Source organism: Mastigoproctus giganteus, chromosome 10 (assembly GCF_048544385.1).
Source record: "Mastigoproctus giganteus isolate SK-2022 chromosome 10, ASM4854438v1, whole genome shotgun sequence".
NCBI lineage: Eukaryota > Metazoa > Arthropoda > Arachnida > Uropygi > Thelyphonidae > Mastigoproctus > Mastigoproctus giganteus.
The window spans coordinates 41399905-41426507 of record NC_143584.1 but is presented as its reverse complement, the minus strand read 5'-3'; the positions used below and the strand labels follow the sequence as shown (position 1 = coordinate 41426507).

The following is a 26603-nucleotide window of genomic DNA, read 5'->3' as shown; positions in this document are numbered from 1 at the left end:
AATTGCAGCCATGTCTTTCTCTTAACATCTATAATATCAGCTCTTGCCACAAACATAATAGTTCTTTGTCCTTTTTCAGTTTCTTCCCATTTCTCTTTCTATATCTCCATTATAGATTGTAAAAATTTCTTCTTTTCTGACTTAACATTGAATTTTGAATAAAGTCTCTCTCTATCAGGACAATGATGTTAAACCCATTATTGTTTTATTTACATTTCTCTTTGTATAATGCAACATTCTTGCCAGCAGGAACATTGCATTATACAAAGTCTAATATATGAAATAAACGTTCATATATTAGACTTATTGCTCTACCTTTTAATACCCCAATCAGCCCTTACTATCCTAAGGAACTTGGCATACAGAGTTCTAACTTTATTCTTAAAAAATCTCACATGTTCTGTAAAAAAGAGTGCTTTTCCAAAAGTACACCTAAATATTTTGTAGTCTTAACATTAGCATTAGTAGAGGCATTTGATGCAAGAAAGCAAGCTTATGCAGCATCAACCAAAAAAAAAAAAAAAAAAAACCACTTCCACTTCACCCCTCTGTTCGTTCAAAATACCTGTCCAGCTGAGCCTTAAACTTATTTAGGCTATCAACCTCCACCACAAGGGATGGAAGTCTGTTCCACCAACCAACCACCCGCTGGCTAAAGGCAAATTTCCACACGTCTATCCTACATCTGTCTTTCCTCAATTTGAATTTATGCCCTCTCAGGTGATTTTTCTGAGCTAGAGGAAGAATCCCATCAGCATTGAGCATGCTTAAACCATTCAAGGCTTTATACACCTCTATCAGATCACCTCGCTGGTACCTGGTCTCCAGACACTGTAATTTGCAAAACTTAAGCCTTTCTTCGTAAGAGCACCCCTTTGTTCCATTCACTAATCTTGTTGCTCTTCTCTGTACTCGTTCCAGCAGCTCTACATCCTTCTTGAAATGAGGCCTCCAGACCTGTATACAGTACTCTAGGTGTGGCCTGACCACTGCCTTATACAAGGGAATAATCACCTCCTTATCCCTGCTAGAAAAATTCCTATATATCATTGACAATACACCATGAGCTACTCTTGCAGCCCGTCTGCACTGCTCAGAGAACTTCATATCTGCCTGCACAACCACCCCCAGGTCCCTTTCATTCTCTACCACTGTCAGTGTAGTACCACAGAGTTGATACGTTGCTCTGGGGTTGCTGTTTCCCATATGTAGTACTTTACATTTGTCAATGTTAAACTTCATTTGCTACCTCTCAGCCCATCTGCTCAACCTTTCCAGATCCTGTTGCAGCAGCATAGTGTCAGTAGTGTCCTTGACAACCCTGCCAACCTTTGTATCATCTGCAAACTTGGACATTAAGCTTGATATACCATCATCAATATCATTTATAAATACAGAAAACAATAATGGACCCAACACTGAGCCCTGAGGGACTCCACTAATAACATTAGTCCACGATGAGCAGTGTCCATTGATTACCACTCTCTGTCTTCTCCCCCTCAACCACCCCTTTATCCATAGCAGCAATTTGCCTCCAATGTCACACTGCTCCAATTTGTGTAGCAGTCTTCCATGTGCAACAGTATCAAAAGCCTTTCTAAGATCCAAGTATATAATATCAAAGTTATTCCCTGCATCCAGTTCTTTTGTGACTGCATCATAGTATCCAATCAAGTTGGTCAGGCAAGACTTCCCCTTAACAAAACCATGCTGTGTCTGAGCTATAACTGAAGTCTTGTCTAAATGATCCTGCAGTGCTTCTTTAACCAGTGCCTCCATTAATTTTCCTGGAACAGAAGTTAAGCTCACAGGTCTATAATTACTTGTGTCAGCCTTTGATCCTCCTTTGTGAATTGGGGTCACATTTGCACATTTCCAGTCTATGGGTACCTCCCCTGAGTCCAAGGAAGCTCTCATAATTATGGCTAAGGGTTTGCTTACTTCCTTTGCTGCCTCCTTTAATATAACTGGATAGATCCCATCCACCCCGGGTGCCTTTCTTGTGTTTATCTTCAACAGTTTCTCCTCCACTTTACTCCCAGTTATTTCAAGATTCTGTAGCTTACTGCTAGAGTTGAGTGCACCTCTGGCATTCCCCTTGCTGAATAACTCCTCATGTGTGAATGTCGATGCAAAATATTCATTTAGTTTGTTAGCTACCTGAGCAGGATCATCAACAGTTGACCCATCAATATCAAGTGGACCAATCTCATTCATCCCCTTCCTTCTAGAGTTTACATAAGTAAAGAACTCTTTGCTGTTTTTCTTTGCATCCCTTGCCAAGGATTTCTCGTAATCTGGCTTCGCCTGCCTAACCTCCTTTGTAACTTGGTTGCATATCAACTTGTATCTATCATAGGCTTCTGTGTCATGTGTTAATTTGTAAGTATCCCATGCATTTTTCTTCTCTGCCATATGCCTCATTAGTTCATCTGACATCCATTTTGGCCTAAACCTTGAACAATATTTCTTAGTTGGTATGTAAAGCCTAGTAGCTTCCAAGATAAGTTCTTTGAATGCTTCCAATTTTGAATTTGCTGTTGGTAGCATCATCGGTTGGTCCCACTGTATAGAATTTAAATACTGTCTCAGTCCATCGTAGTCGCCTTTACGGAAGCAATAACCCTTCCCTTTACCCCTAATGGTAGTTACCTCTTTGAGTAAATCCCACTCCAGCACACTGTGATCACTGCCACCTAGTGGTTCATTTATCTGCAGATTCTTAATGCATGAAGAATCACTGCTGATAATCAAATCAAGAGTATTACTCCCTCTAGTTGCCTCCCGAACATGCTGATGTAGAAAACAATCATCCAATAAATCCACAAAAGCCCTGCTAGTGTGTGAGTAACCAGCCCCCAAATTCCAGTCAATATCTGGGAAATTAAAATCTCCCATTATAAGACTCTCTGATTTACTGGCCCACTCTATTTCCCTGTACAGTTCCTTATTATACTCATCAGAGTCATTAGGCCTATAGCACACTCCTACTCTCAATTTTGATCTCCCAATGTTTATGTCACACCAAACTGACTCAACACTGCACTGTCCAGCGATGTCGACTGGCTTCACTTCCTTGGTTTTTATGTGTTTCTTAACTAATAGCATAACCCCTCCCCCCTTCCTATCCTGTCTATCCTTTTTTATTCATATCGGAAGCATCACTCTGAAGCCTCATGGTTGGGGCCCAATTCATACTTAACTTTCCTCTGAGTAACATCTGAACAGTCTTATCCTTAGAAATTTCTAATTTATACATTTTTACCCCATCCTCCAAAACTTTTAATGTCTCCTCAGCTTTTTTCTCAATCTGAGGTCTAGCATTTTCTTGTACAACCAATTCTAAATCATCAGCATATGCTATAATTTCTACTTCAGGTATAGAGAGATTTAAAAACTCATCAAATACCATATTCCATGCAAAGGGGCCAATCATCAAGCCTTGCGGACATCCACGATATACTCTCTTGGTTATCTTAGCATATTTAGTTTTAACCACTACTTCTCTATTAGAGAAATAATTCTTATATACACTAAACTTATTTGAGCATCCAATTCTTCTAATTCTGGCAAGGATACCTTCCCACCACAAACGATCAAATGCTCCTTTGAAATCTACAAATATCCTTAGAGCATATCGATAACCACTCTGCTCCACTGTCTCAACCAACTTATACAGGGTGATTCAGCAGGAATAGTAAATATTTTGGGAGGTTATAGTATCAATTAATCTGAGTAAAAAAGTTCATATAAACGTGTCCAATTCTGAGTGGATACGGAGATACAGGTGTTTGAAACTGGCACACACAAAGCCATTATGAGAGGTATTAAAAAACAATAAATGACTTATTTGTTTGTATTTATTGGCTTTTTGAATGATACAAAACACAAATATTGACAAATTTTTTACAGTTCACAATAAATGTTCGAAAATCCCACCGCCAACTTCAATGTACTTTGCAACTCTTGGTAATATGATGTGTTGTTCTTCTGAGGTCGTCTTGGCGTTTCTTTACGATGGCAGCAGTGTTCAAAATGCGAGCGAGCAATTCATCTCTAGCATTCACCTTTTCTTTGTACTTTTCATCCATCCCCACAAACAAAAAGCTATTGGAGCGAGCTCTGGAGACCTTGGTGGCCAATGAACGGGACCACTGCAGCCAATCCATCATTCAGGGAAAGTTCGATTTAGATATTGTATCACCAGATGGATATAATGTGTAGGAGCTTCATCATGTTGAAAGTACATACCAATCCTTGTAGCCAAGGGACCAGTGGAAGTTTTTTTTACAGAAATTCTAGGTAAATGGGCCCTGTTAGATGATTTTGTAACGCAACAGGCCCAATCAACTGATTGTCGATGATACTGCACCACATGTTTACAGAGCAGCAATGTTGAAAATTTGTTTCTACACTGGCATGTGGATTTTCTTTCTACCACCTATGACAGTTACAGGTGTTGTTGATACTGTCACGGGTGAAAGTAGCTTCATCCCTGAATAGTATTAATGAAATTAATCAGCAATTAGCATTTACCCACCGACAGAATTCCAATCACTGGGCGTAGTCTGCTGGTTGAAGAAGGTGTTGCACCTGCTGTATGCGAAATGGATAAAAGCCGTGCTCACATAATGTTCGCCATACTCTTGTCTGTGGAACACCAATATGCGTGGAAATTCTTCACATGCTAATTGTAGGACTAAGTTTTACCGACTGAAGAATGTGTTCTATTTCATCCATAATTTTGTTCATTTACACGTTCAGAAGAAATATGAGCGCTGGGAACTGCACCAGTCTCACGCAGTTTGATGTAAACCCTAGTAAACACCCTTGAATCCGGTATTCTGCAGTTAGGAAACCGCCGATGGTATTCTCTACAAGCAGCAGTAGCACTTCCACCACAAAAACCATAGACAAACACCATATCGGCATATTCAGCATGTGTGAAGATGTGTGGCATTGTTAACAACACTTCTAACACCAAACAGCATCAGGTTATCACTGCTTCTTGGTCACATATGATTCAGGGAACTGTGTGCACCAGTTTCAAACAGCTGTATCTCCGTATCCATTGAGAATTGGACACGTGTTTATATGAAGTTTTTTACTCAGAATAATTGATACTATAACCTCCTAAAACATTTACTGTTCCTGTTCCTCCTGAATCACCCTGTATATCGCATCCTCAGTTGGATAACCTTAAGCAAAAACCTGTATTGGTTTACTGAGGACATCTTTTTTTTTTTTTTTTTTCATACATAATCATCAATCAGTTTACACATAACCATTCATATACCTTTCCTAAGACTGGGAGCAGAGCAATAGGCCAATACACTCCAGTTTAATTTAACAATCAATCTAAACTTTGAACAATCAATTTAATTTGAGCTTGTTTCCAGCAAGATAGGAAGGCTCCCTCCTCCTACATTTATTGTAAAATTCCACATAGAATTCAGGTTTTAACTGAAAAGACTTTTTCATAACAATAACTTCTGCTTTTTCAAGGCTCGGCGACTTACCTTCCTCGCCACAGTCCATGGCTTCTTTTACTTCATTTTTTCCTCAGCTCTTCTGAATCATACTGGGCATTCTCTAATACCATCTGCATCTGTTGCTCCATACATGGATCTATTTCAACCCGAAAGAAATCATCCAAGATTTTACTCACAGATTTTACTCGCTCCAAGTAAGTGTCTGGCTACTACCAGCACCAATAGTGCAAGTTATATCCTTTAAACTATGCTTGTTAGTTATAATTTTAAAAAGAGAGTTCCATAGATCTCAGGAATCGTGTTCCTCCGCAAACTTCTTCCACATGTTAATCTTAGTTCTACTTACTACTCTAACATACAAATGCCTCTTTTCTTTGTACAACTCTTTATACATAGATAGCAGATCTAAATTTCCGTACCTTCTCTGACGTTGAAACTTTTTCCTTAGCTTAAATGTTTCTTTTAACTCTAAGTTCTGCAGTCCACCAGAAAACTGGCTTGTTCACTAAACACTTTCTTCATACTTTTATCACAAGATTTTATAATTATTGTAGTCAATTCACTAGCATATTTTTCTTCTGTCAAACCTTCGCAGTTTACACTATTAACAGTATCCAAATACACAGTTCCAAACTTTATCCAATCTGTACTTTTAGTTAAATATCTATTAGTATCATATATTACTCTGATTTCATCATTGGACACTATATTAAAGTAGATACTGTTGTGGTCACTTGTTGTGTAATTCTCAATCACACTCCAATTCTTAATCTTATTCCTGATAACCTCAGTTGCAATTGTAACGTCTATGTAGGACTTACCAAATAAGTAGGAGCATGATCTGCAGTATTCATTCAGTGTGTCACGAGCAACTCTACAGGCATCATACCTCTATCATCAGAAGTCTCGCTGCCCCACAATGGGGCAACGAGACTTCTGAAGCCCAATGTCCTATAGACTTCCAAGTAATCCACATAAGGTTCTATACTTCCCGATGGCTGAAAATAAATTGTTATGAAGTATGCTCTACTAAAGCTGCCCATTATTTCACAACAAATCATGTTTTCTCCACATAAAGAAAACTTTAGTTGCAGCTAACTCTTTCTCTGATTACAAGCAGTCATTGGTATTGCTCCTTCTGATATAATTTTATACCTTTGCAGTTAACCATGTACTTGGCCTTGTGCCACATAAGACTCCTGTAGGAGAGAGTGTGATATCATCCTGCTCCATTACATAATTTATTTGTGATACTACTGCTTTTGCTTTATGGGCATTTAACTGCAAGATTTTAATTCTCCTATCCATAATTTACCTCTTTTTTTTTTATGACTCCAGAGCCTTAGCATATTCTGGACATTTCTTACCAGTGGCAACATGGGCAGCCTCAACATCATTTTTCTTGCAATTACAGCAAAATGGTTGCTTACTACCCCCTAGCAATCCTTAAACGAGTGACCTTCACAATGGATAAAATGGAATATAGGTCAAAGGCAAAATGCCCAAAACAATCTGTGAATAAATGGTCACTGTTTATGGAGAAGGCTTCCCAGGTTAGTGTTGTTGGACACTGGTAAAAACAGTTCAAATGTGGATGAACCACAATTCATGGTGAAGAAATCCCAGGATGCCCAGCAACTTCTGTAACAGGAGAGAATGTTGCAAAAATTGAGGCATTAATCCTGGAAGATTTCTGCATTAGTGACAAAGAACTAGCTGTGGAGCTCCAAATTTGTATAGGGTCTGTGGAGAGAGAGCATCTGCAGCTCAGCTGCAGATGTTTTCCACAGACCATCAACAGCTGCATAAAGTGTCTGCTAGATGGATTAGAAGAAAGACTGCTGTCTACCCTCACCTGTTGTGAGCGCTCAGAGGGAAAACTGGATACCCACCCAAGAAAATTTGAGGCTTGAAGTGGTGAAGCCCATGTTTAGTCTCTAGAGCAAAGTTTCCGGCATCCCCCCCCCCTACTTCTCCTTCAACCCATGCACAGTACTAAGTACTATAGGTTTTGATACCTTTCGTGTTTGGGGTTTTCATAAAAAAAAAAAAAAAAAAAAAAAAAAAAAATATTACAAAACAGTAGGCAAACTATAAGATGGAAGCTTATTTAAAAATATGAAAAATATGATCAAAATATGCAAAATATGATCAAAATGCCTTTAAAATGTTAAGTGCAACTGGTTGAACTTCACCATTGAGTTTTTCCATTGAATTTGTTCATAGATGGTTAACATATGCCAGTGTGTCACCAGTGGATCGATCAGTGATCGCCAGTATGGACAGGATCCATACTGGCGATCATTGATCAGATGGAATGTTTGTAGATAGTGTAAGAGTTTGCGGTTAATGGATTTCTTCATTACTTTAGAAAGAATAGAAGTAAGAGCAGTGTGATAAGCCAGAGGGATTTGTCACCCTTTTTAGGAACTTGCTGGATATGAGTAAATTTCCGACGGAGGAAAAACACCATAGGAATAAGAAAGTGTAAAAAGGCAAAACAGAACACTAGTAAACTCATGTGAACAGATTTTGAGAAAAAGTGGTGAAATAGTGGTGAAGGATTTACTACTTTCAGAATTCTTCTGAAATCCTTGTATTCTCTGCTCAGTGTGTGTTGTGGTTTCTCTTACCCATCAAGTCCAGAATGCCAGTTCTGCTTTCCTTTCTTTTCTAATGCTTTATTGAACACTTCTCTTAGGATGGATCCAGTTCTTTTAGCTTTCATAGTTGATTAGTCCATTTCTTTTGTCTTATAATGATTTTAACAAATTTTCTATGTTCTTCTCCAGACTTACATTTTAGGTGGTTCTACATTTTAAATGGAATGTGGAGTGTCTATACTTCAAAATAATCATTAATTTTCTTTCTTTCTTTCTTTCTTTTTTGTATTGCAAATGTGTAGTTTCCCTGTATCTGTCTGTCTTGTATGTCTACACTAACAGCTCGTCTCCCAGTGAACAGATTTTTGTGAAATTTGATATTTGACCCTTAAGAAGGGTTGCCAGGTTGTCCCAAATGTCATTAAAGTTGAAATAGAAATACATTAATTCTCTGCCCCCCCCCAAATATACTGTATATCTTGAATTATCTACACTGAGGGAACAACTTTATTAAGTACACCTACCCCTTTGCTTGAAGTGATGCAGTCCTTCAGTAACAGCATTATGTTCTTGTTTATACTCCGGCATGACCACCAGGTCAGTGGAGTTTATAATAAATCAATCAATACAAATGTTAATCGCATTTAGCAGTCACTGGCTTGAACGCCAGTCCACTCAAAGAGTGCTTGTTACTGCACTCCTGCTCCTGATCACTTGGCTATGTCAGGCCTTCAATACAAATGTTAATCGCATTTAGCAGTCACTGGCTTGAACGCCAGTCCACTCAAAGAGTGCTTGTTACTGCACTCCTGCTCCTGATCACTTGGCTATGTCAGGCCTTATACCATGTGATGCTGTTACTGAAGGAATGTTTGTACCATGTTGATATAAAGCAAGTGAGCAGATATAGAGTGATGCCATGGGTGTGAAATTCAGTGCAGGAATGGGCAAGGTGAAAATTTAAGTGACTTTGAATTTGGCATGGTAATTGGTGCCAGATGTGCTAGTATTGTATCTTGGAAAGGAAACTGCAGCCCCTTCTGAGGTTTTCACATATGACTGTATCTCAGGTGGATTTTGATTTCATAATCAAATAGCAGTGGTGATCCTGATTCTGAGAGGCTTTCTTGATAAGAGGCTACAGTCAGCCAAATAACAGCCCAGTTCAACAGTGATAACCAAAGAGGCATGTCAGAATGCACAACTTTGTTATAGATGGGGTACTGCAGTTGATGACCAAACCAGGTTCTACTCCTGTCTGAAAAAAAGGAAAGTAACACCAACACTAGGTTGGTGGAGGATTGGAGAAGCATTGCCTCCTTTGACAAGTTCAGTTCCTATTGTTTCATACTAATGAGAAGACAAGAATATGGTGAAAAACAGCATGAGTTCTGGGACACCATCCTGCCAGGTGTCAACAATGCAAGCCAGTGGTGGCGGATAGCATTAATGGTGTGGGGAGTGCTTTTGTATTTCACATTAGGCTTCTCACTACCAGTAGAGCAACATTTTGATGCCACAGATTATTTGGAAATTTTTCTGACCAAACACTGAATCCCTCTGTGAAATGGCTGCAGTGTATCCCTCTGCGAAATAGTCCATTCCAACATGGTAATGTACCATGTCATTAGAAGAGGCAAGAAAACAAGTTTATAGAGCATCAGCCAAAAAAAAAAAAAAAAACCCTCATTTCACACATTCATTCGCTCTAAAAGTTTGTCCAGTTCTTCCCTTAATTTATTTAGGCTATCAACTTCCACAACAACAAATTACAAATTAAAGTTTGTTCCTGCAATCAACTACCTGCTGGCTAAAGGCAAATTTCTGCACATCTATTCTCCAAATCTTTCCTCAGTTTGAGTTTATGCCTCCTCAGGTTTGTAATCTGAACAAGAGGAAGCATCCCATCAGCATTGAGCCTGCTCAACCCATTTAAGGCCTTATCCACCTCAGTCAGATCACCTTGCAGGTGCCTAGTCTCCAGACACTGCAATTTGTAGAACTTAAACCTTTCTTGGTAAGTGGACCCCTTTGTTGCCAGTCTTGTTGCCCTTCTCTGTACTCATTCTAGCCTCTCAGCATCCTTCCTAAAATGAGGCCTCCAGACCTGTACACAGTACTTAAGGTGTGGCCTGACCATAGCCTTGTACAATGGGATAATCACCTCCCTACTAGCAAAATTTCTGTATATCATTGACAAGACCCCATGACCTGCTCTGGCAGCCTGTTTACACTGCTCAGAAAATTTCATATCTGACTGCACAATTAGGTAGGTTTTTTTCATTTTCTACCACCCTGAGTGTAGTGCTACACAGTTGCTATGTTACTCTGGGGTTACTTCTACCTGTTTGCAGTACTTTGCATTTGTCAATGTTAAACTTCACTTGCCTATTCTTTGCCCAACTTTTCTAGATCCTGTTGCAGTAGTGTACTGTCATTACTCTCATTAACAACCCTGCTATTCTTTGTATCATCTGAAAACTTTGACATTAAGTTTTCAGATGATATTTAATATGCCTTCATCAATATCATTGATAAATATACTAAACAACAATGGGCCCAACACTGAACTCTGGGGGGCTCCACTAATAACATTAGGCCATGAAGAGCAGTGTCCATTGATTTCCACTTTCTGTCTTCTCCTGCTCAACCATCGTTTTATCCATTGTAGCAACTTGCCCTAAATGCCATACTGCTCCAATTTGTACAGTAGTCTTCCATGTGCAACAGTGTCAAAAGCTTTCCTTGGTATAGAAATGGTTTCAAGAACATGAGAGTAAGTTCAATGTGCTGTGATTACCTCCCCAGTCACTATGTCTCAATCCAATTGAGCATATGCAGGATGAGATGGAAGGAGCTGTTTGTAGTAGAGCTACAACCATCCAGTTCACAACAACTGTGGGAACCAGTTGAGTGAACACAGACCAGCATCCTTATAGCACACTTTTTCTGCTTCATTGAGTAAATGTTGTGCTATTCATGAAATTCAAGTTCTGAGGGTTGTCAGGGGTGGGGACCTGCTTGCTTTTAGGTAGATGACAATAATAAAGTGGTCACTCAGTCGATATGCATAAGTGTAAGTATGTTTTGGATATTTGGGTATTACTTGAAGGAAAAGTTAGACAACACTAAATGTAGTGTTGGTACACAGGAAGATTTTGGGCCCATTTCTGTTTCTACAATCACTCTACTGAAATGTTGCTGATAGATTTGGAATAGGAACTTTGATCTCTGATCAAATAATAGAGTACTGTTAGGCACTTTTGTCTATAACAGTTATCTAAATAAAAAGAAACTTTGCTTGATTGCTAATCATCACATGGGTAGATTTAAGAAGTTTTGGTAAACACTTCTTGAATGTAATATAGGTATATTTCTGATCTCATGAAGAGTAATGTCATTAAAACAAAAGGGGTATTCATGTGACTTTTGTTTTCATGATGTTAATCTTCATGTTCAAGGTGAGTGTAATTTTTATATTTCTTGTCTAATATTAACAATAGTGATTACTCTTTAAATCTTCCCTTCTCCTGCTTGTAGATACCATTTTCAAATAACAGTAAAGCATATTTTGATAGAATGTCCATTTTATCATAATGCTGAAGTAACAGTGTTTTTCAGTCACATGTACTGTCGCAAAACCAGTTAACTCTGCAGACAATTTTAGGAGATAAATCGAACACTAATGACACTTTTACTCTCCTTAAACTAGCAAACCTGACAAATTGAATTTAATATCAATTTGAACATGCTGACAGCAAAATAACAGGTGTGTTTTATAGTCAAAGTAACCTTTGCACCAAAAATCCCCAAAAAAAAAATAATGTCCATTTAATGTGCAAGAACTTAAAGATAGCTCCATGGTAATGCAAGAAGGTAAAAAGGTTTTTTCTTTCTTTTTTTGAAATTTTATGTTTGTGAGCTGAACAAAAAAATAAATAAATAAAATAAATAACTTCAATTATGTTTATTAATATATATCTTTTTCCTCTAGGAAAAAATTTTTGAGGCCCTTCAGCATGTGCTGGAAAAAGTATATGGCAATGAGGGAGGTCTAAAGCACTCAGTGGCTGATAAGCCAGTGGAAGAACTTAAAGATAGTTCAAGTGGATTAAATAATGATAATCAGAATAAAGACATATTGAATAGCCCATTTTATCTTCAAACAGATAAAGAGAATTTTAGAAGGTCTCATATAAGCACTGTACTTTTAGAGCATGACAATATCAGCGATATTGTTATTCAGTCTGGTAATAGAGAGCCATTGTTATCTGTAACACTGTCCCCAGAAAAAAATGAAAAGGATAGTGTTTCAAATTTACAGTATATTCAACATGCAAATGATGATAATCAAATGACTGAAGAATATTCTAAAAAGTTAATTATAGATAAAGGTGCAATTGGATTTTCTCTTCATTCTTCTGAAAATTCAAAATTTTTAGAATGTATGCTTTCCAAAGATGAAAATGAAATTTGTGTACCTGGTAATCAAGATTTCTTCTCTACTGACTCATCTAGAAATGTAAGGTTAGAAAACAATTATGAAATCCTAAAGGATAGTAATTTAATTTCCAAAGATAATGTCACTGTAGAAAATACCTCAGCTTTATGTGAAATGAAGTCTACTATTTCAGAGGGTAAAGAGAAAAACATTTCTTGGGCTAGAGGAGCAATACAAGATGAAGATGGAAACGTAATTCAGGTAAGGTGTCTTCTTGAATAGCATATATAGGGTGTTTGAAAATAATTGACAGTTTGTTAAATTCTGTCTGCAAATTTACAAAATGTATCTAATTAAAAATGTAGTATGTCTATACTTGTGAACTCAGTTTTATTGGTGGTTGCCATGTGTATTTGTTGGTGGGTGCTAAGTTTCACCAAGATAGACTGTTGTTACTGCTGCATTGTAACAATAGTCCATATTTAATCAAATAGATATCCAGTCATATTTACTCCAAAGGAAAGGGCATTGTGTTTTGTTGTTAGCCGAGCATAAATCGGCTATTACTGTTTGATGAGCATTCAGATATCAGTTTAGTGAAGACCCACAACAGCATTAGAAGATGGTTTCACCAGTTAGAAGGAACAGGTAACATTTTAAAACAGACAAGTATGGGAAGGCCAAAAGCATCAGAAGAAACTATAGCGACCATTAGGACATCCTGCATTTGTAACCCTGGGAAATCAGTTTGTGTTGGAGTTAAGAATTACAGGTTCCAAAATCAACACTCTGTGATGTGTTATTTAAATGTCTTCAATTGCATACAAAATTCAGTTGTTATACAAAAGTAAATCAGGTGAAAAACCAAACCATGTAGAATTTAGGCGATGAAGAAAATTTGTTAAACACCATGTGTACTGCTGAAACCACGTTTCATATCAGAGGACGGTTAACTATTATAATTGCAAAATATGGTGTTCAGAAAATCAAACAATGGTCCAAGAACACATTTGTGATAGTCCCAAGGTGAACGTTTTGTTGGATTAATGTGTGATCGTATTTTTAGCCTATTTTTATTTTTTGAAAACACACATTTTCCTGGACATGCTAGAAAATTTTTTCTTTCCTATACAAAAGCACAAACCAGTATTCTTTTACTTATAGGACATAGCTAAGGGCAAATTATCATCCCACCATACATAACATTACTACTATTTGTAAGGATAGAATTGTGGAGGGCTCTGCTGTTGTTTATTTGGTTTTTAGGAGCATTAGCAACTAAGGCCATATTGCTCCGGGATATGCGGTGGTCATTCCCTGACCTTTCCGCATCCTCCGTATTTGGTGGTGACGGGCTCGAACCCCGGTCTAATCAAGAAGCGTGTGCTACGCACTGCTGCTCCTTCCCACCTGGCTACGGAGGCGCCGAGGGCTCTGCTCATGGAGAAGTCTATATCCTTGTGGGCAACCAGATCCCATTTCAGCATTTCCAACTTTACCACTGTGAAACAATTTTCTTTACATTGGGTTTTTATTAACAGGCTGTTCTATTTATTTGCTACCACTTGGAACTGACATCCCCAGAAAGAACTTGATGATCTCTTTCTGTGTCTACTTCTTGGGGATTTCAATAGACATACTACCCACATCAATAGAAGGGGACGAGTCATAGAGCATATGCTCATGATAGTAATCTCTCCCTTCTTCCACATGCCTAATGGTATGTTTTCTGCCATCTTGCTTGCGTAATGGAGAAACCTAATTTCACACATCCATTCCCTCTAAAAGTTTGTCCATTTCCTCCTTGAATTTATTTAGACAGTTGGAACAACAACAGATGGAAGTTTGTTCCAGCAATTAACCACCCTCTGGCTAAAGGCAAATTCCTGCACATCCATTCTACAACTGTCTTCCCTCAATTTGAATTTATGCCCCCTCAGATTCGTAATCTGAGCAAGTGGAAGTTCTATCAGATCCTATCAGAATCCAGCATGCTCAAACCATTCAAGGCCTTATACACCTCGATCAGATCACCTTGCAGGTGCCTAGTCTCCAGATGCTGCAACTTACAGACAAGCACTTTCTTTGTAAGTGCACCCCTTTGTTCCTCTCACCAATCTTGTTGCCCTTCTCTGTACTCGTTCTAACAACTCTACATCCTTCCTAAAATGAGGCCTCCAGACTGTATACAATACTCAAGGTGTGGCCTGACCATTGCCTTATACAAAGGGATAATCACCTCCTTGTTTCTGCTAGCAAAATTCCTATATATCATTGACAAATCTCCAGGACCTGCTCTGGCAGCCCAACTGCACTGCTCAGAGAACCTCATATCTGAAAGTACAATTACCCCCAGGTCTTTTTCATTCTTCACACTCCCTGAGTGTAGTGCCACACAGTTGATATGTTTCTCTTGGATTACTGCTACCAATATGGAGTACTTTGCATTTGTCAATGTTAAACTTCAGTTGCCACTTCTCAGCCCATCTGCCTAACTTTTCTAGATCCTGTTGCAGTAGCATACTGGCTTTACTGTCATTAACAACCCCGCTAACCTTTGTATCATCTGCAAATTTGGACATTAAGCCTGATATGCCTTCATCGATATCATTGATAAATACAGAAAACAACAATGGGCCCAGCACCGAACTCTGGGAGACTCTGCTAATAACATTAGTCTACGTAGAGCAGCATCCATTTATTGCCACTCTCTGCCATCTCCCACTCAACCATCCCTTTATTTTATCCCTTGCAGTAACTTGCCCTTAATGCTATACTGTTCTAATTTGTACAGCAGTCTTCCATGTGCAGCCAGTATCAAAAGCTTTCCTGAAATCCAAGTATATGATATCAAAGTTATTTTTTGTATCCAGTTCCAATCAAATTGGTCAGACAAGATTCCCCCTTAACAAACCCATGCTGTATCTGAACTATTACTGCTGTCTTGTCTAGGTGATCCTGTATCACCTCTTTAACCAGTGACTCCATTATTTTCCCCAGAACAGAATTTCAACTAACAGGTCTGTAATCATTTGTGTTACCCTTTGTTGTACCCCCTTTGTGAATTGGAGATGTGCAAATATATGGGAATATATTTGCACATCTCCAATCCATGGGGACCTCCCCTGACTCTTAAGGATATGCTCATAAGTATGGCTAAAAGTTTGCTTACTTCCCTTGCTGCCTCCTTCTTTATAACTGGATAGATTTCATCTGCCCCAGTACCTTTTTTATGTTTAACTTCAACAATTTCTCCTCCCCTCTGCTCTCAGTTATTACGAAATCACTTATCTCCCTGTTTGAGTTTGATAAACTTCTGGCATTCCCCTCCTTGAATAACTCCTCATGGGTGAATGTAGATGCAAAATACTCATTCAGTTTATCACCTACTTAAGCAGGATCATCAGTGGTCGAACCATCTATGTTAAGTGGATCAATCTAATTACGTAAGTAAAGAACTTTGCTGTTTTTCTTTGTGTCCTTTGCCAAAGATTTCTCGTAATCTGCCTTCGCCTGCCTAACCTTCTTAGTGACTTGATTACAGACTAGCTTATATCTGCCGTAGGCTTCTGTGTCACCTGATAATTTACACGAATCCCACGCATGTTTCTTTTCTGCCATGAGCCTCATTAATTCATTCGACATCCATTTAGGCCTGATTTGAACAGTATTTCTTAGTTGGTATGAAAAGTCTAGTAGCCTCCAAGATTAAGTCCCTGAAGGCTTCCCATTTAGAATTCACTGTTTGTAACATCATCAGTTGATCCCACTGTATAGAATTTAAAAACTGTCTGAGACCACTGTAGTCATCGTTACGAAAGCGAAACCCTTCCGTTTACCCTTGATTCTGTAGTTACATCTTTAATTCAATTCCACATCAGTACACGCTGTGATCACTGTCACCTAGTGGTTTCTTATCTTCAAATTCTTAATACATGAATAATCACTGCTGATAATCAGATTAAAAGTATTATTCCTTCTGGTTGCCTTTTGAACATGTTGCTGTAGAAAACAATCCTCCAATAAATCCACAAAAGTCTTGCTAGCGTGCGAGTGACCAACCCACAAGTTCCAGTCAATATCTGGAAAGTTAAAATCCCCCATTACATGACTTTTTGACTTACTGGCCCATTCTATTTCTCTGCCCAACTGTTCATTGTACTCAATAGAGTCATTAGGCCTATAACATACTCCTACTCTCATTTTCCCTTTCCAGTGTTTATGTCACACCAAACAGACTCAACATTGCACTGTCCGTCCGTGTCAACTGGATGGACTTCCTTAGATGTTGTGTTTCTTATCTAACAGCATAACCCCTCCTCCCTTCCTACCCTGTTTGGGGAGTACACATTGTACTCCCCAAATTCGAATTCTGCACTACTTATATCTGTGGCACCGTGTCTCTGATATCCCTACAATATCTGCCTTTGATGTCTTGATCAGCACTTCAAATTCATCAATTTTCTTTGCTATACTTCTAGCATACATGCAAGTATACAATGCACTTGTTCTTACTCTTAGTTACCCTAACACAGCCCATGTATTTATTTGTTCCATGATGACTCCCAGCAACTTGCTCTCTCTAGGATGCTGCTCATTACAATAGAAGCAGTGCAAGAATCACTTTCACCTCTGCTGGCGGTTACCGTTAAATATTTTAGTCTGCGAATCCTCCCAATCTGGCAGTTTTCCAATCCACATAACATTGCCTCGATAGATTCATCAGGGTGATTGGAATACTTTCCAAATCTGGCAAAGTTTGACATCACTGCAGTCAGCTAGGAGCCACCGATAGCTCTTGTTGTTGGCCCTGTCATGCACATCACAGAAAGTATTGTTCGTGCGGTTGGAATTGCAATTCCAAAGACACCTTTTCCCAAACCATGGTGGCACAAGTGCACTGCTTCTATTAGCATGAGCAGCAGTCTGGAAAGCAAGGTAATGGAGATTTCCAGGGCTGCTGGAAGTCCTAGTGGAACAAGTAAATACATGGGCTATGTTAGGGTTGCTAGGAGTAGGAGTATAGTTAATAAATCTCATGAGCTTGAAGTGCTAGTCAAGACATCAAAGGGCAGATATTGTTGGGATATCAGAGACATGGTGTCACACAGTTATAGGCAGTGCAGATTTGGAATTTGGGGAGCACAATGTGTACAGGAAGGATAGACAGGACGGGAAGGGAGGAGGGGTTATGCTGTTAGTTAAGAAACACATAAAATCTAAGGAAGTGCATCCAATTGATGTTGGTGGACAATGCAGTGTTAAGTCTGTTTGGTGTGAAATAAGCACTGGGAAAGGAAAAATGAGAGTAGGCGTGTGTATTAGGCCTAATGAATCCGTTGAGTATAATGAGCAATTGTGCAGAGAAATAGAGTAGGCCGGTAAATCAGAATGTCTTATAATGAGTGATTTTAACTTTCCAGATATTGACTGGAACTTGTGGTTGGTCACTCGCACACTAGCAAGACTTTTGTGGATTTATTGGATGACTGTTTTCTACAGCAACATGTTCGAGAGGCAACCAGATGGAGTAATACTCTTGATCTGATTATCAGCATTGATTATTCGTGCATTAAGAATTTGCAGATAAAGGAATCACTGGGTGCAGTGATCGCAATGTACTGATGTGGGAATTACTTAAAGATGTAACTACCATCAAGGCTAAAGGGAAGGGCTTTGGCTTTCGTAAAGGTGACTACAGAGGTCTTAGACAATTTTTAAATTCTGTACAGTGGGATCAACTGATGATGTTAACAACATTGAATTTTAAATCGGAGGCCTTCAGGAACTTAATTTTGGAGGCTACTAGGCTTTTCATTCCAACTAAGAAATTCTGTTCAAGATTTAGGCCTAAATGGATGTCAGATGAATTAAGAAAGCTCGTGGCAGAGAAGAAGAATGTATGGGATCCATATAAAGTATCAAGGTGAGACAGAAGTCTATGGCAGTTATAAACTAGTCTGTAATCAAGTCACAAAGGAGGTTAGGCAGATGAAGGCAGATTATGAGAAATATTTGGCAAAGGATGCAAAGAAAAACAGCAAAGAGTTCTTTACTTATGGAAACTCTAGAAGGAAAGGGATGAATCAGATTGGACCACTTAACATAGATGGGTTGACTGTTGATGATCATGCTCAGGTAGCTGATAAACTGAATGAGTATTTTGCATCTACATTCACACATGAGGAGTTATTCAACGAGGGGAGTGCTAGAAGTTTATCAAATGCTAAGAGGGGGTTAAGTGATTTTGTAATAACTGAGAGCAAAGTGGAGCAGAAATTGTTGAAGTTAAACATAAGGAAGGCACGTGGGGTGGATGGGACCCATCCAGTTATATTAAAGGAGGCAGCAAAGGAAGTAAGCCAACCCTTAGTCATAATTATGAGAGCTTCACTGGACTCAGGGGAGAGGTCCCCATGGACTGGAGGTGTGAAAATGTATCACCAATGCACGAAGGGGGTTCAAAAGGTGACAAGTAACTACATACCTGTTAGTTTAACTTGTGTTCCGGGGAAAATAATGGAATCTCTGGATAAAGAAGCATTGCACGATCATCTAGACAAGACTGAAGTAATAGTTAAGACATAGCATGGGTTTGTTAAATGGAGGTCTTCTCTGACCAGTTTGATTGGATATTATGATGTGGTCACAAAGGAACTGAATGCCAAAAATAATTTTGATATCATATACTTGGATTTCAGGAAAGCTTTTGATAGTGTTGCTCATGGAAGACTGCTATACAAAATGGCATTAAGGGTAAGTTGCTACAATGGATAAAGGGATGGTTGAGTGGGAGATGACAGAGAGTGGTAATCAATGGACACTGCTCTTCGTGGACAAATGTTATTAGTGGAGTTCCCCAGGGTTCGGTCCTGGGCCGATTGTTGTTTTTTGTACTCATTAATGATATTGATGAATGTATATCAGGATTAATGTCAAAGTTTGCAGATGATACAAACGTTGGCAGGGTTGTTAACGACAGTAAAGAACAGTATTCTACTCCAACTGGATCTAGATAAGTTGGGAAAATATGCTGAGAAGTGGCAACTGAAGTTTAACATTGACAAATGCAGACTACTGCATTTGGGTTGCAATAACTGAAGAGAAACTTACCAACTGTGTGGTACTGTGCTCAGGGAAGTGGAAAGTGAAATAGACCTGAGGGGTAATTATGCAGTCAAATATGAAGTTCGCTGAGCCGTGCAGACAGGCTGCCAGGGTAGGTCATGGAGTCTTGTCAATGATATATATAGGAATTTTGCTAGCAGGGACAGGGAGGTGATTATCCCATTATACAAAGAAATGGTCAGGCCACACCTAGAGTACTGTGTACCAGTCTGGAGGCCTCATTTTAGGAAAGATGTGTAGTTGCTAGAACGAGTACAAAGAAGGGCAACAAGATTGCGGAGAGGGAACAAAGCGATGCTCTTACCAAGAAAGGCTTAAGTTCTGCAAATTTTCTGTGCCTGGAGAGTAGGCACATGCGAGGTTATCTGATTGAGGCGTATAAGGCCTTGAATGGGTTGAGCAAGCTGAATGCTGATGGGATTCTTCCTCTTGCTCTGACTAAGAACCTGAGGGGGGCAGTTTCGAATTGAGGAAAGATAGTTGTAGAATAGATGTGCGGAAATTTGTCTTTAGCCAGCAGGTAGTTGATTGGTGGAACAGGCTTCCATCTTTTGTTGTGGAAGCTAATAGCCTAAATAAATTTAAGGTTGAGCTGTACAGGCATTTGGAATGAATGGGGTGGTGAAATGGGAAGTGTATTTTTTTTTTTTTTTTTTGGCTGATGCTGCATAAGCTTGCTTTCTTGCATCGTATGCCTCTACTAATGCTAATTGTGGAATGCAGAGTACACAGCAGCAAAAAAAGCTCAAAGAAAAGCTTTTGGGGATATTCCAATTATATGCTACCATGGCTAACCTAATAGCCTTTAAACATACAGTGGTCTCAGACAGTTTTTAAATTCTGTACAGTGGGATCAACTGACGATGTTACCAACAGTAAATTCTAAGTGGGAAGCATTCAAGGAATTAATCGTGGATGCTACTAAAAGTTTCATACCTATTAAGAAATATTGTTCAAGGTTTAGGCCTAAATGGTTATCTAATGAACTAATGAGACTCGTAAAAGAGAAGAAAAATGCATGGGACGCATATAAATTATCAATCGACTCAGAAGCCTATGGCAGATATAAGCTAGTCTGTAATCAGGTCACAAAGAAGGTTAGGCAGGCAAAGGCAGATTACGAGAAACCCTTGGCAAAAGATGCTAAGAAAAACAGCAAGGATTTCCTTACTTATATAAACTCTAAAAGGAAGGGGATGAATCTGATTGCTCCACTTGACATCGATGGTTCGACTGTTGATGATCCTGCTCAGATAGCAAACAAACTAAATGAGTATTTTGCATCTACATTCATACATGAGGAATTATTAAGGTTTCAAAATGGCAGAAGATTATCAAATTGTAGCAGGATACTTAATGATTTTGTAATAACTGAAAGCAAAGTGGAGGAGAAATTGTTGAAGTTAAACATAAGAAAAGCACCTGAGGTGGATGGGATCTATCCAGTTATATTAAAGGAGGCGGCAAAGCAACTAAGCAAACCCTTAGCCATAATTATGAGAGCATCCTTGGACTCAGAGGAGCTTCCCATGGACTGGAGATGTGCAAATGTATCCCCAATTCACAAAGGGGGATCGAAGGGTGACACGAGTAATTACAGACCAGTTAGTTTAACTTCTGTTCCGGTTAAAATAATGGAGTCACTGGTTAAAGATGCATTGCAGGATCATCTAGACAAGACTGCAGCAATAATTCAGACATAGCATAGGTTTGTTAAGGGAAAGTCTTGTCTGACAAATTTGATAGGATATTATGATGCGGTTACAAAGGAACCGAATGCAAAAAATAATTTTGATATCATATATTTGGATTTCAGGAAAGCTTTTGACACTGTTGCGCATGGAAGACTATTGTACAGATTGGAGCAGAATGGTATTAAGGGTAAGTTGCTACAATGAATAAAAAGATGGTTAAGTGGGAGAAGACAGAGGGTGGTAATCAATGGGTGCTGCTTTTCGGGGACTAATGTTATTAGTGGAGTCCCACAGGGTTCGGTGTTAGGTCCTCTGTTGTTTTGTATATTTATCAATGATATTGATGAAGGTATATCAGGCTTAATGTCGAAGTTTGCAGATGATACAAAGGTTGGCATGGTTGTGAATGACAGTAATGGCAGTGTGCTACTGCAACAGGATCTAGATAATTTGGGCAGATGGGCTAAGAAGTGGCAACTGAAGTTTAACCTTGACAAATGCAAAGTACTGCATATGGGTAGAAGTAACCCCAGAGAAACGTACCAACTGTGTGGTACTACACTTAAGGTGGTAGAAAATGAAAAAGACCTGGGAGTAATTGTGCAGTCAGATATGAAGTTTTCTGACAATGCAGACAGGCTGCCAGGGCAGGTCATGGGATTTTGTCAATGATATATAGGAATTTTGCTAGCAGGGAGAAGGAGGTGATTGTCCCTCTGTATAAGGCAATGGGCAGGCCACGCCTTGAGTACTGCGTACAGGTCTGGAGTCCTCATTTTAGGAAGGATGTAGAGTTGCTTGAGCATGTACAGAGAAGGGCAACAAGATTGGTGAGGGGAATGAAGGGATCCTCTTACCAAGAGATGCTTAAGTTCTGCAAATTGCAGTGGCTGGAGACTAGGCACCTGCGTGGTGATCTGATTGAGGTGTATAAGGCCTTCAATGGGTTGAGCATGCTGAATTCTGATGGGATCCTTCCACTTGTTCAGATTACGAACCTAAGGGGGCATAAATTCAAATTAAGAAAAGACAGATGTAGAATAGATGTGCGGAAATTTGCCTTTAGCCAGCGGGTGGTTAATTGCTGGAACAAACTTCCATCTGTCGTTGTGGAAGTTGATAGTTTGAATAAATTTAAGGAGGAACTGGACAGGCATTTGGAGGGAATGGTGTGTTTTTTTTTTTTTTTTTTTTTTGCTGATGCTGCATAAACTCTTACACTTGCTTTCTTGTATCACATGCCACTACTACTACTACATGCATGAGCTAAAGCATGCTACATTTGCTCTCAGAGTCAAAAGGAATTGTGGACAGTTTCACGTCATCTACTACCCAGATGACCAGCACTAAGGTGGTCTGGGACAAAATCTATTAAATGAAGGGAAAATACAGAGAAACCCCCCCCCCCCCTATTGGTCCTGGAATACAGGCATACCTCGATTAACGAATAGGATGCGTTCCACGAAATTACTTCGTTAAGCGAAACTTCGTTTTCAGAGGTAAAAATACTATGGCCAGAATAGGGATACGTTCCTACGTAAAGAAAATGAAAAGCGTTTTTTCCAACAAAGAAAAGTTTTATTAAATAAACAGTCAACTTACATACAAAGTGAAATCACATTTTAAAATATGAGGTTAACGTTGATTGTTTATGCTTTTTTTCTCTTTCATTTAACAATTGCCTATACGGAGTTATTGCATTTAACACTAATCGCTTAACTATAACACTTCTTCCTAAATCAGGATCATTTTCATTAAAAAAATTTAAAACGTTTTCAATGTCATTTAAGCACCTTTTTAAATCTTTGGTTGTTAACACTTTTTCGGCAGGAACTTCTTTAACTTCGCCTTCATTATCTTTGTCTTCGTTGCTAACAAGGTTTTCTAAATCTTCCACTGAAAAACAATCATCTTCTGCATTCAATAAATTTCTAACATCCTCTTCATCAACATTTTCGAAACCTATTGATTGAGCCATCTGGATAACTTCATTTCTAATTTCTTGGATGTTATTTTCTTCTTCTAGTACAACTTCTGGCCATATTTTGCGCCAAACTCCATTTAAGCATTTCTTAGTGACTTCTTTCCAAGAACTATCAATGTTTTCAATTGCGTTTTTAATGGTGTAGTTTTTCCAAAAAGTTTGAACTGTCATTTCCTCTTTATCCTCTAGTTCAGTTAAATTGCTTAAAGTTCGACGCAGATAATAAGCTTTAAATGATGCTATTACTCCCTGATCCAATGGTTGAATCAGGGAAGTTGTGTTTGCTGGAAGAAACAAACTTTGACAGGAATGCATGTGTCCAACGTGTTAAGATCAGTAGGATGTCCCGGAGCATTGTCTAACAACAAAAGAGCTTTTTCTTCAAAGTTGTTTTTTTGACAATACCGTTTTACTCCAGGACAAAAGTGGTTAACAAACCAATCAGTAAATAACTCCTTGGTAACCCACGCTTTTCTATTTGCTTTCCATATTACAGGTAAATTCATTTTTATGTTACCTTTTAACGCCCTCGGATTTTCTGAATGGTAAACTAATAACAATTTTAATTTATAATCGCCAGAGGCATTTGATCCAAAGAGTAACGTTAAACGGTCTTTGGCTCCTTTGAACCCAGCAGCTGATTTTTCTTCAATAGAAATGAAGCTTTTTGTTGGTAGCCGTTTCCAGAACAAACCGCTTTCGTCAACATTGAACACCAAATTTGGTGGAAAATTTTCACGTTCAATTATTTCCTTTAGTTTTTCTGGAAACTTATTTGCAGCTTCTCCTGTTAATTTTACACTATGAATCCTGGCCCATTTTTTAAATTTCTCGAACCAACCACGAGAACCCCCAAAGGTTTCCGTAATTTCTTCAGTTTGTTTAGATTTCAGGTGATTAAACAAAAATAATGCTTTTTCTTGAATCACCATTTGACTTAAAGGCATATGACGTTGTGACATATCATCTATCCACAAACTTAACATTTTCTCCATTTTTTCTAAAATTGGATTCCTTAAGCGAGTTAATTTCGCCGCTGTAACATCTGTACAATTCTGAGCAGACTGTTTTATTTTTTCTGATTGGCTTAGTATGGTTGTTAAAGTTGATTGCGCTAATCCTTTCGCCGCTTTCAACACGTCGTACGATATTTAGTTTAGTTTCCAAAGAAATTGCTTTTCTTTTCTTTGATTCTGACATTTTAATTAACTAAAACAAAAATATTTCCAATAAAATTTGCAAAATCTACGTTATGTAATGCTACAAAGAACCTACGTCAATTATTGCAATGCGCCACACTGAAACAACGTCAATCATGTAAACAACAACTAAATTAAGCTATTGACGTGCAAAACTGTTATAACAGACACGCCCGCAGCTCGGGAGCACTCGGGAATACGTAACGAATCGCCATCAGTCACCAATCGGATGATTGTCAGGCATTGGCGTTAAATTGGAATATTTTTTTATGTTAAATGGGGCTTGAAATTGCGGACTTCGTTATATCGAGGCTTCGTTATCAGAGGTAACGTTAACCGAGGTATACCTGTATAATGGATGCACTATTACAGTTATAACTGCAATAGCCAATGCTCTTGTGGAAACATTTCCTAACATCTTACACACCCCAGAGTTTCTGGTCCTTAAACACAACTGTAAAACTGACTTTAATTTTACATCAAAGGGCATCTACGCACATAATGGGCCATTTACTATATTCGAGCCAAAAATAGCCCTCATGCTTACCAAGGCTAGTGCTGTTGAACGAGATGACATCCATTATGAGATAAACAGCTATCACCCAAATCCACGGATCACCTGTTCTTCCTATGCAACAGAATTTTCCTTGAAGAAAGTTTATGTACATATGGTGCAAAGCAATTATTGCTTTTGCTAAGCCAGGAGAGGATATCTTAAATTTCCAAAAATTACCATCCAGTTGCTCTGTCTAGCTGTTTGTTCAAACTATTCGGGGGGAATGGTTAATGATTGCCTTTTATGGTACTTTGAATCAGACAACCTTCTCTACCACTTCCAGTGTTGCTTCTGAGAGAACAGGTGCACTCTGGACCACTTAATTAGAATGGAAACGTTTGTTTGAGATGCATTTCTAAAGTCAGAGCACCTGTCAAAGAAGATGCTCTGTAAACAGTGTATGACAATTTTTTTCTACTTGGAGATAGGAGATTTTAAAAGATCCATATTACTTGGTCTAAGAGGTCACATTCCTGTTTTTATTAAAACTGTTTATCTTGTGATCACTTTTCCTAATTCCAGTAGGATCTTCCCTCACTTTGTCCTGTTGCCAAGAGGAGGGAATACTGCAAGAATCTGTCTTAAGTGTTACGTTTTTTGTCATTAAACTCCATTACCAAACAACTTTCTCCAGCCGTAAACGGTGCCCTCTAATGTCAATGACTTTAGCATATTTTAACTGTAATGCAACATGAGGATTATTGAGAGACAACTGTAACAAACCATTGAACCATATTAACTCCTTGGCTGTGGCCAATGGTTTCAGGTTCTCACTGGAGAAGACCATCCGTTTTTGTTGCAAACATAACCTTCATCTTGAATCTGAATTACGACTTGGACAAAGCACTATTCCAGTAGTAGTGGAGACGAAATTCATGGGATTCATATTTAATAAAAAGTTGACATTTCTCTAGCACATTTGTCAGCCGACACACAAAGTACATGAGAAGGGTTAACATTCACTATTCTCTCTCTCTCTCTCTCTCTCTCTCTCTCTCTCTCTCTCTCTCTCTCTCTCTCTCTCTCTCTCTCTCCCCCCTCCCCCTCTCCCCTAGAGGTTCAGACTGGTGCACTTTACTCTGTATCATGTTCTTATATGGTCAAAATTCACTTATGGGTGTGAGAGACAGCTGTAGAAGAGAGACCTGGTGAATGTTAAGCCTATCTGTATTGCTACTAGCATTTCAAACATCTCAGTAGTGATTCTTCATGCATTAAGAATCTGCAGGTAAATGAACCACTCGGTGGCAGTGATCACAGTGTGCTGAAGTATTTAAGTAAGGATTTACTCAGAGTAAGTAAGGATTTATTTACTCAGAGGTAACTACCATTAGGGGTAAAGGGAAAGTGTTATTGCTTTCGTAAAGGCGACTACGATGGACTGAGACAGTATTTAAATTCTATACAATGGGACCAACTGATGATGTACCAACAGCAAATTCAAAATGGGAAGCATTCAAAGAACTTATCTTGGAAGCTACTAGGCTTTACATACCAACTAAGAAA

At 38.7% G+C, this 26603-nt stretch overlaps 2 protein-coding genes across 3 annotated transcripts in view; both read left to right on the top strand.

Annotated features, from left to right (window-relative positions):
• LOC150078998 (PMS1 protein homolog 1-like) overlaps positions 1–12676 on the top strand; it is a 142878-nt gene extending 130202 nt beyond the window's left edge. Inside the window, exons 7-8 of the mRNA XM_090382917.1 lie at positions 12090–12622; positions 12673–12676. Coding sequence (XP_090239043.1) covers positions 12090–12622; positions 12673–12676 — 537 coding nt within the window. The remainder of the gene's footprint in view (positions 1–12089; positions 12623–12672) is intronic.
• A 7-nt stretch (positions 12677–12683) lies between these two features.
• The window catches only part of LOC150078997 (PMS1 protein homolog 1-like), a 174699-nt gene continuing 160779 nt past the window's right edge, over positions 12684–26603 (top strand). For both annotated transcript variants that reach the window (XM_090383543.1, XM_090383542.1), the window contains exon 1: positions 12684–12797. In XM_090383543.1, the coding sequence (XP_090239669.1) occupies positions 12711–12797 (87 nt within the window). In that variant the 5' untranslated portion in view covers positions 12684–12710. The remainder of the gene's footprint in view (positions 12798–26603) is intronic.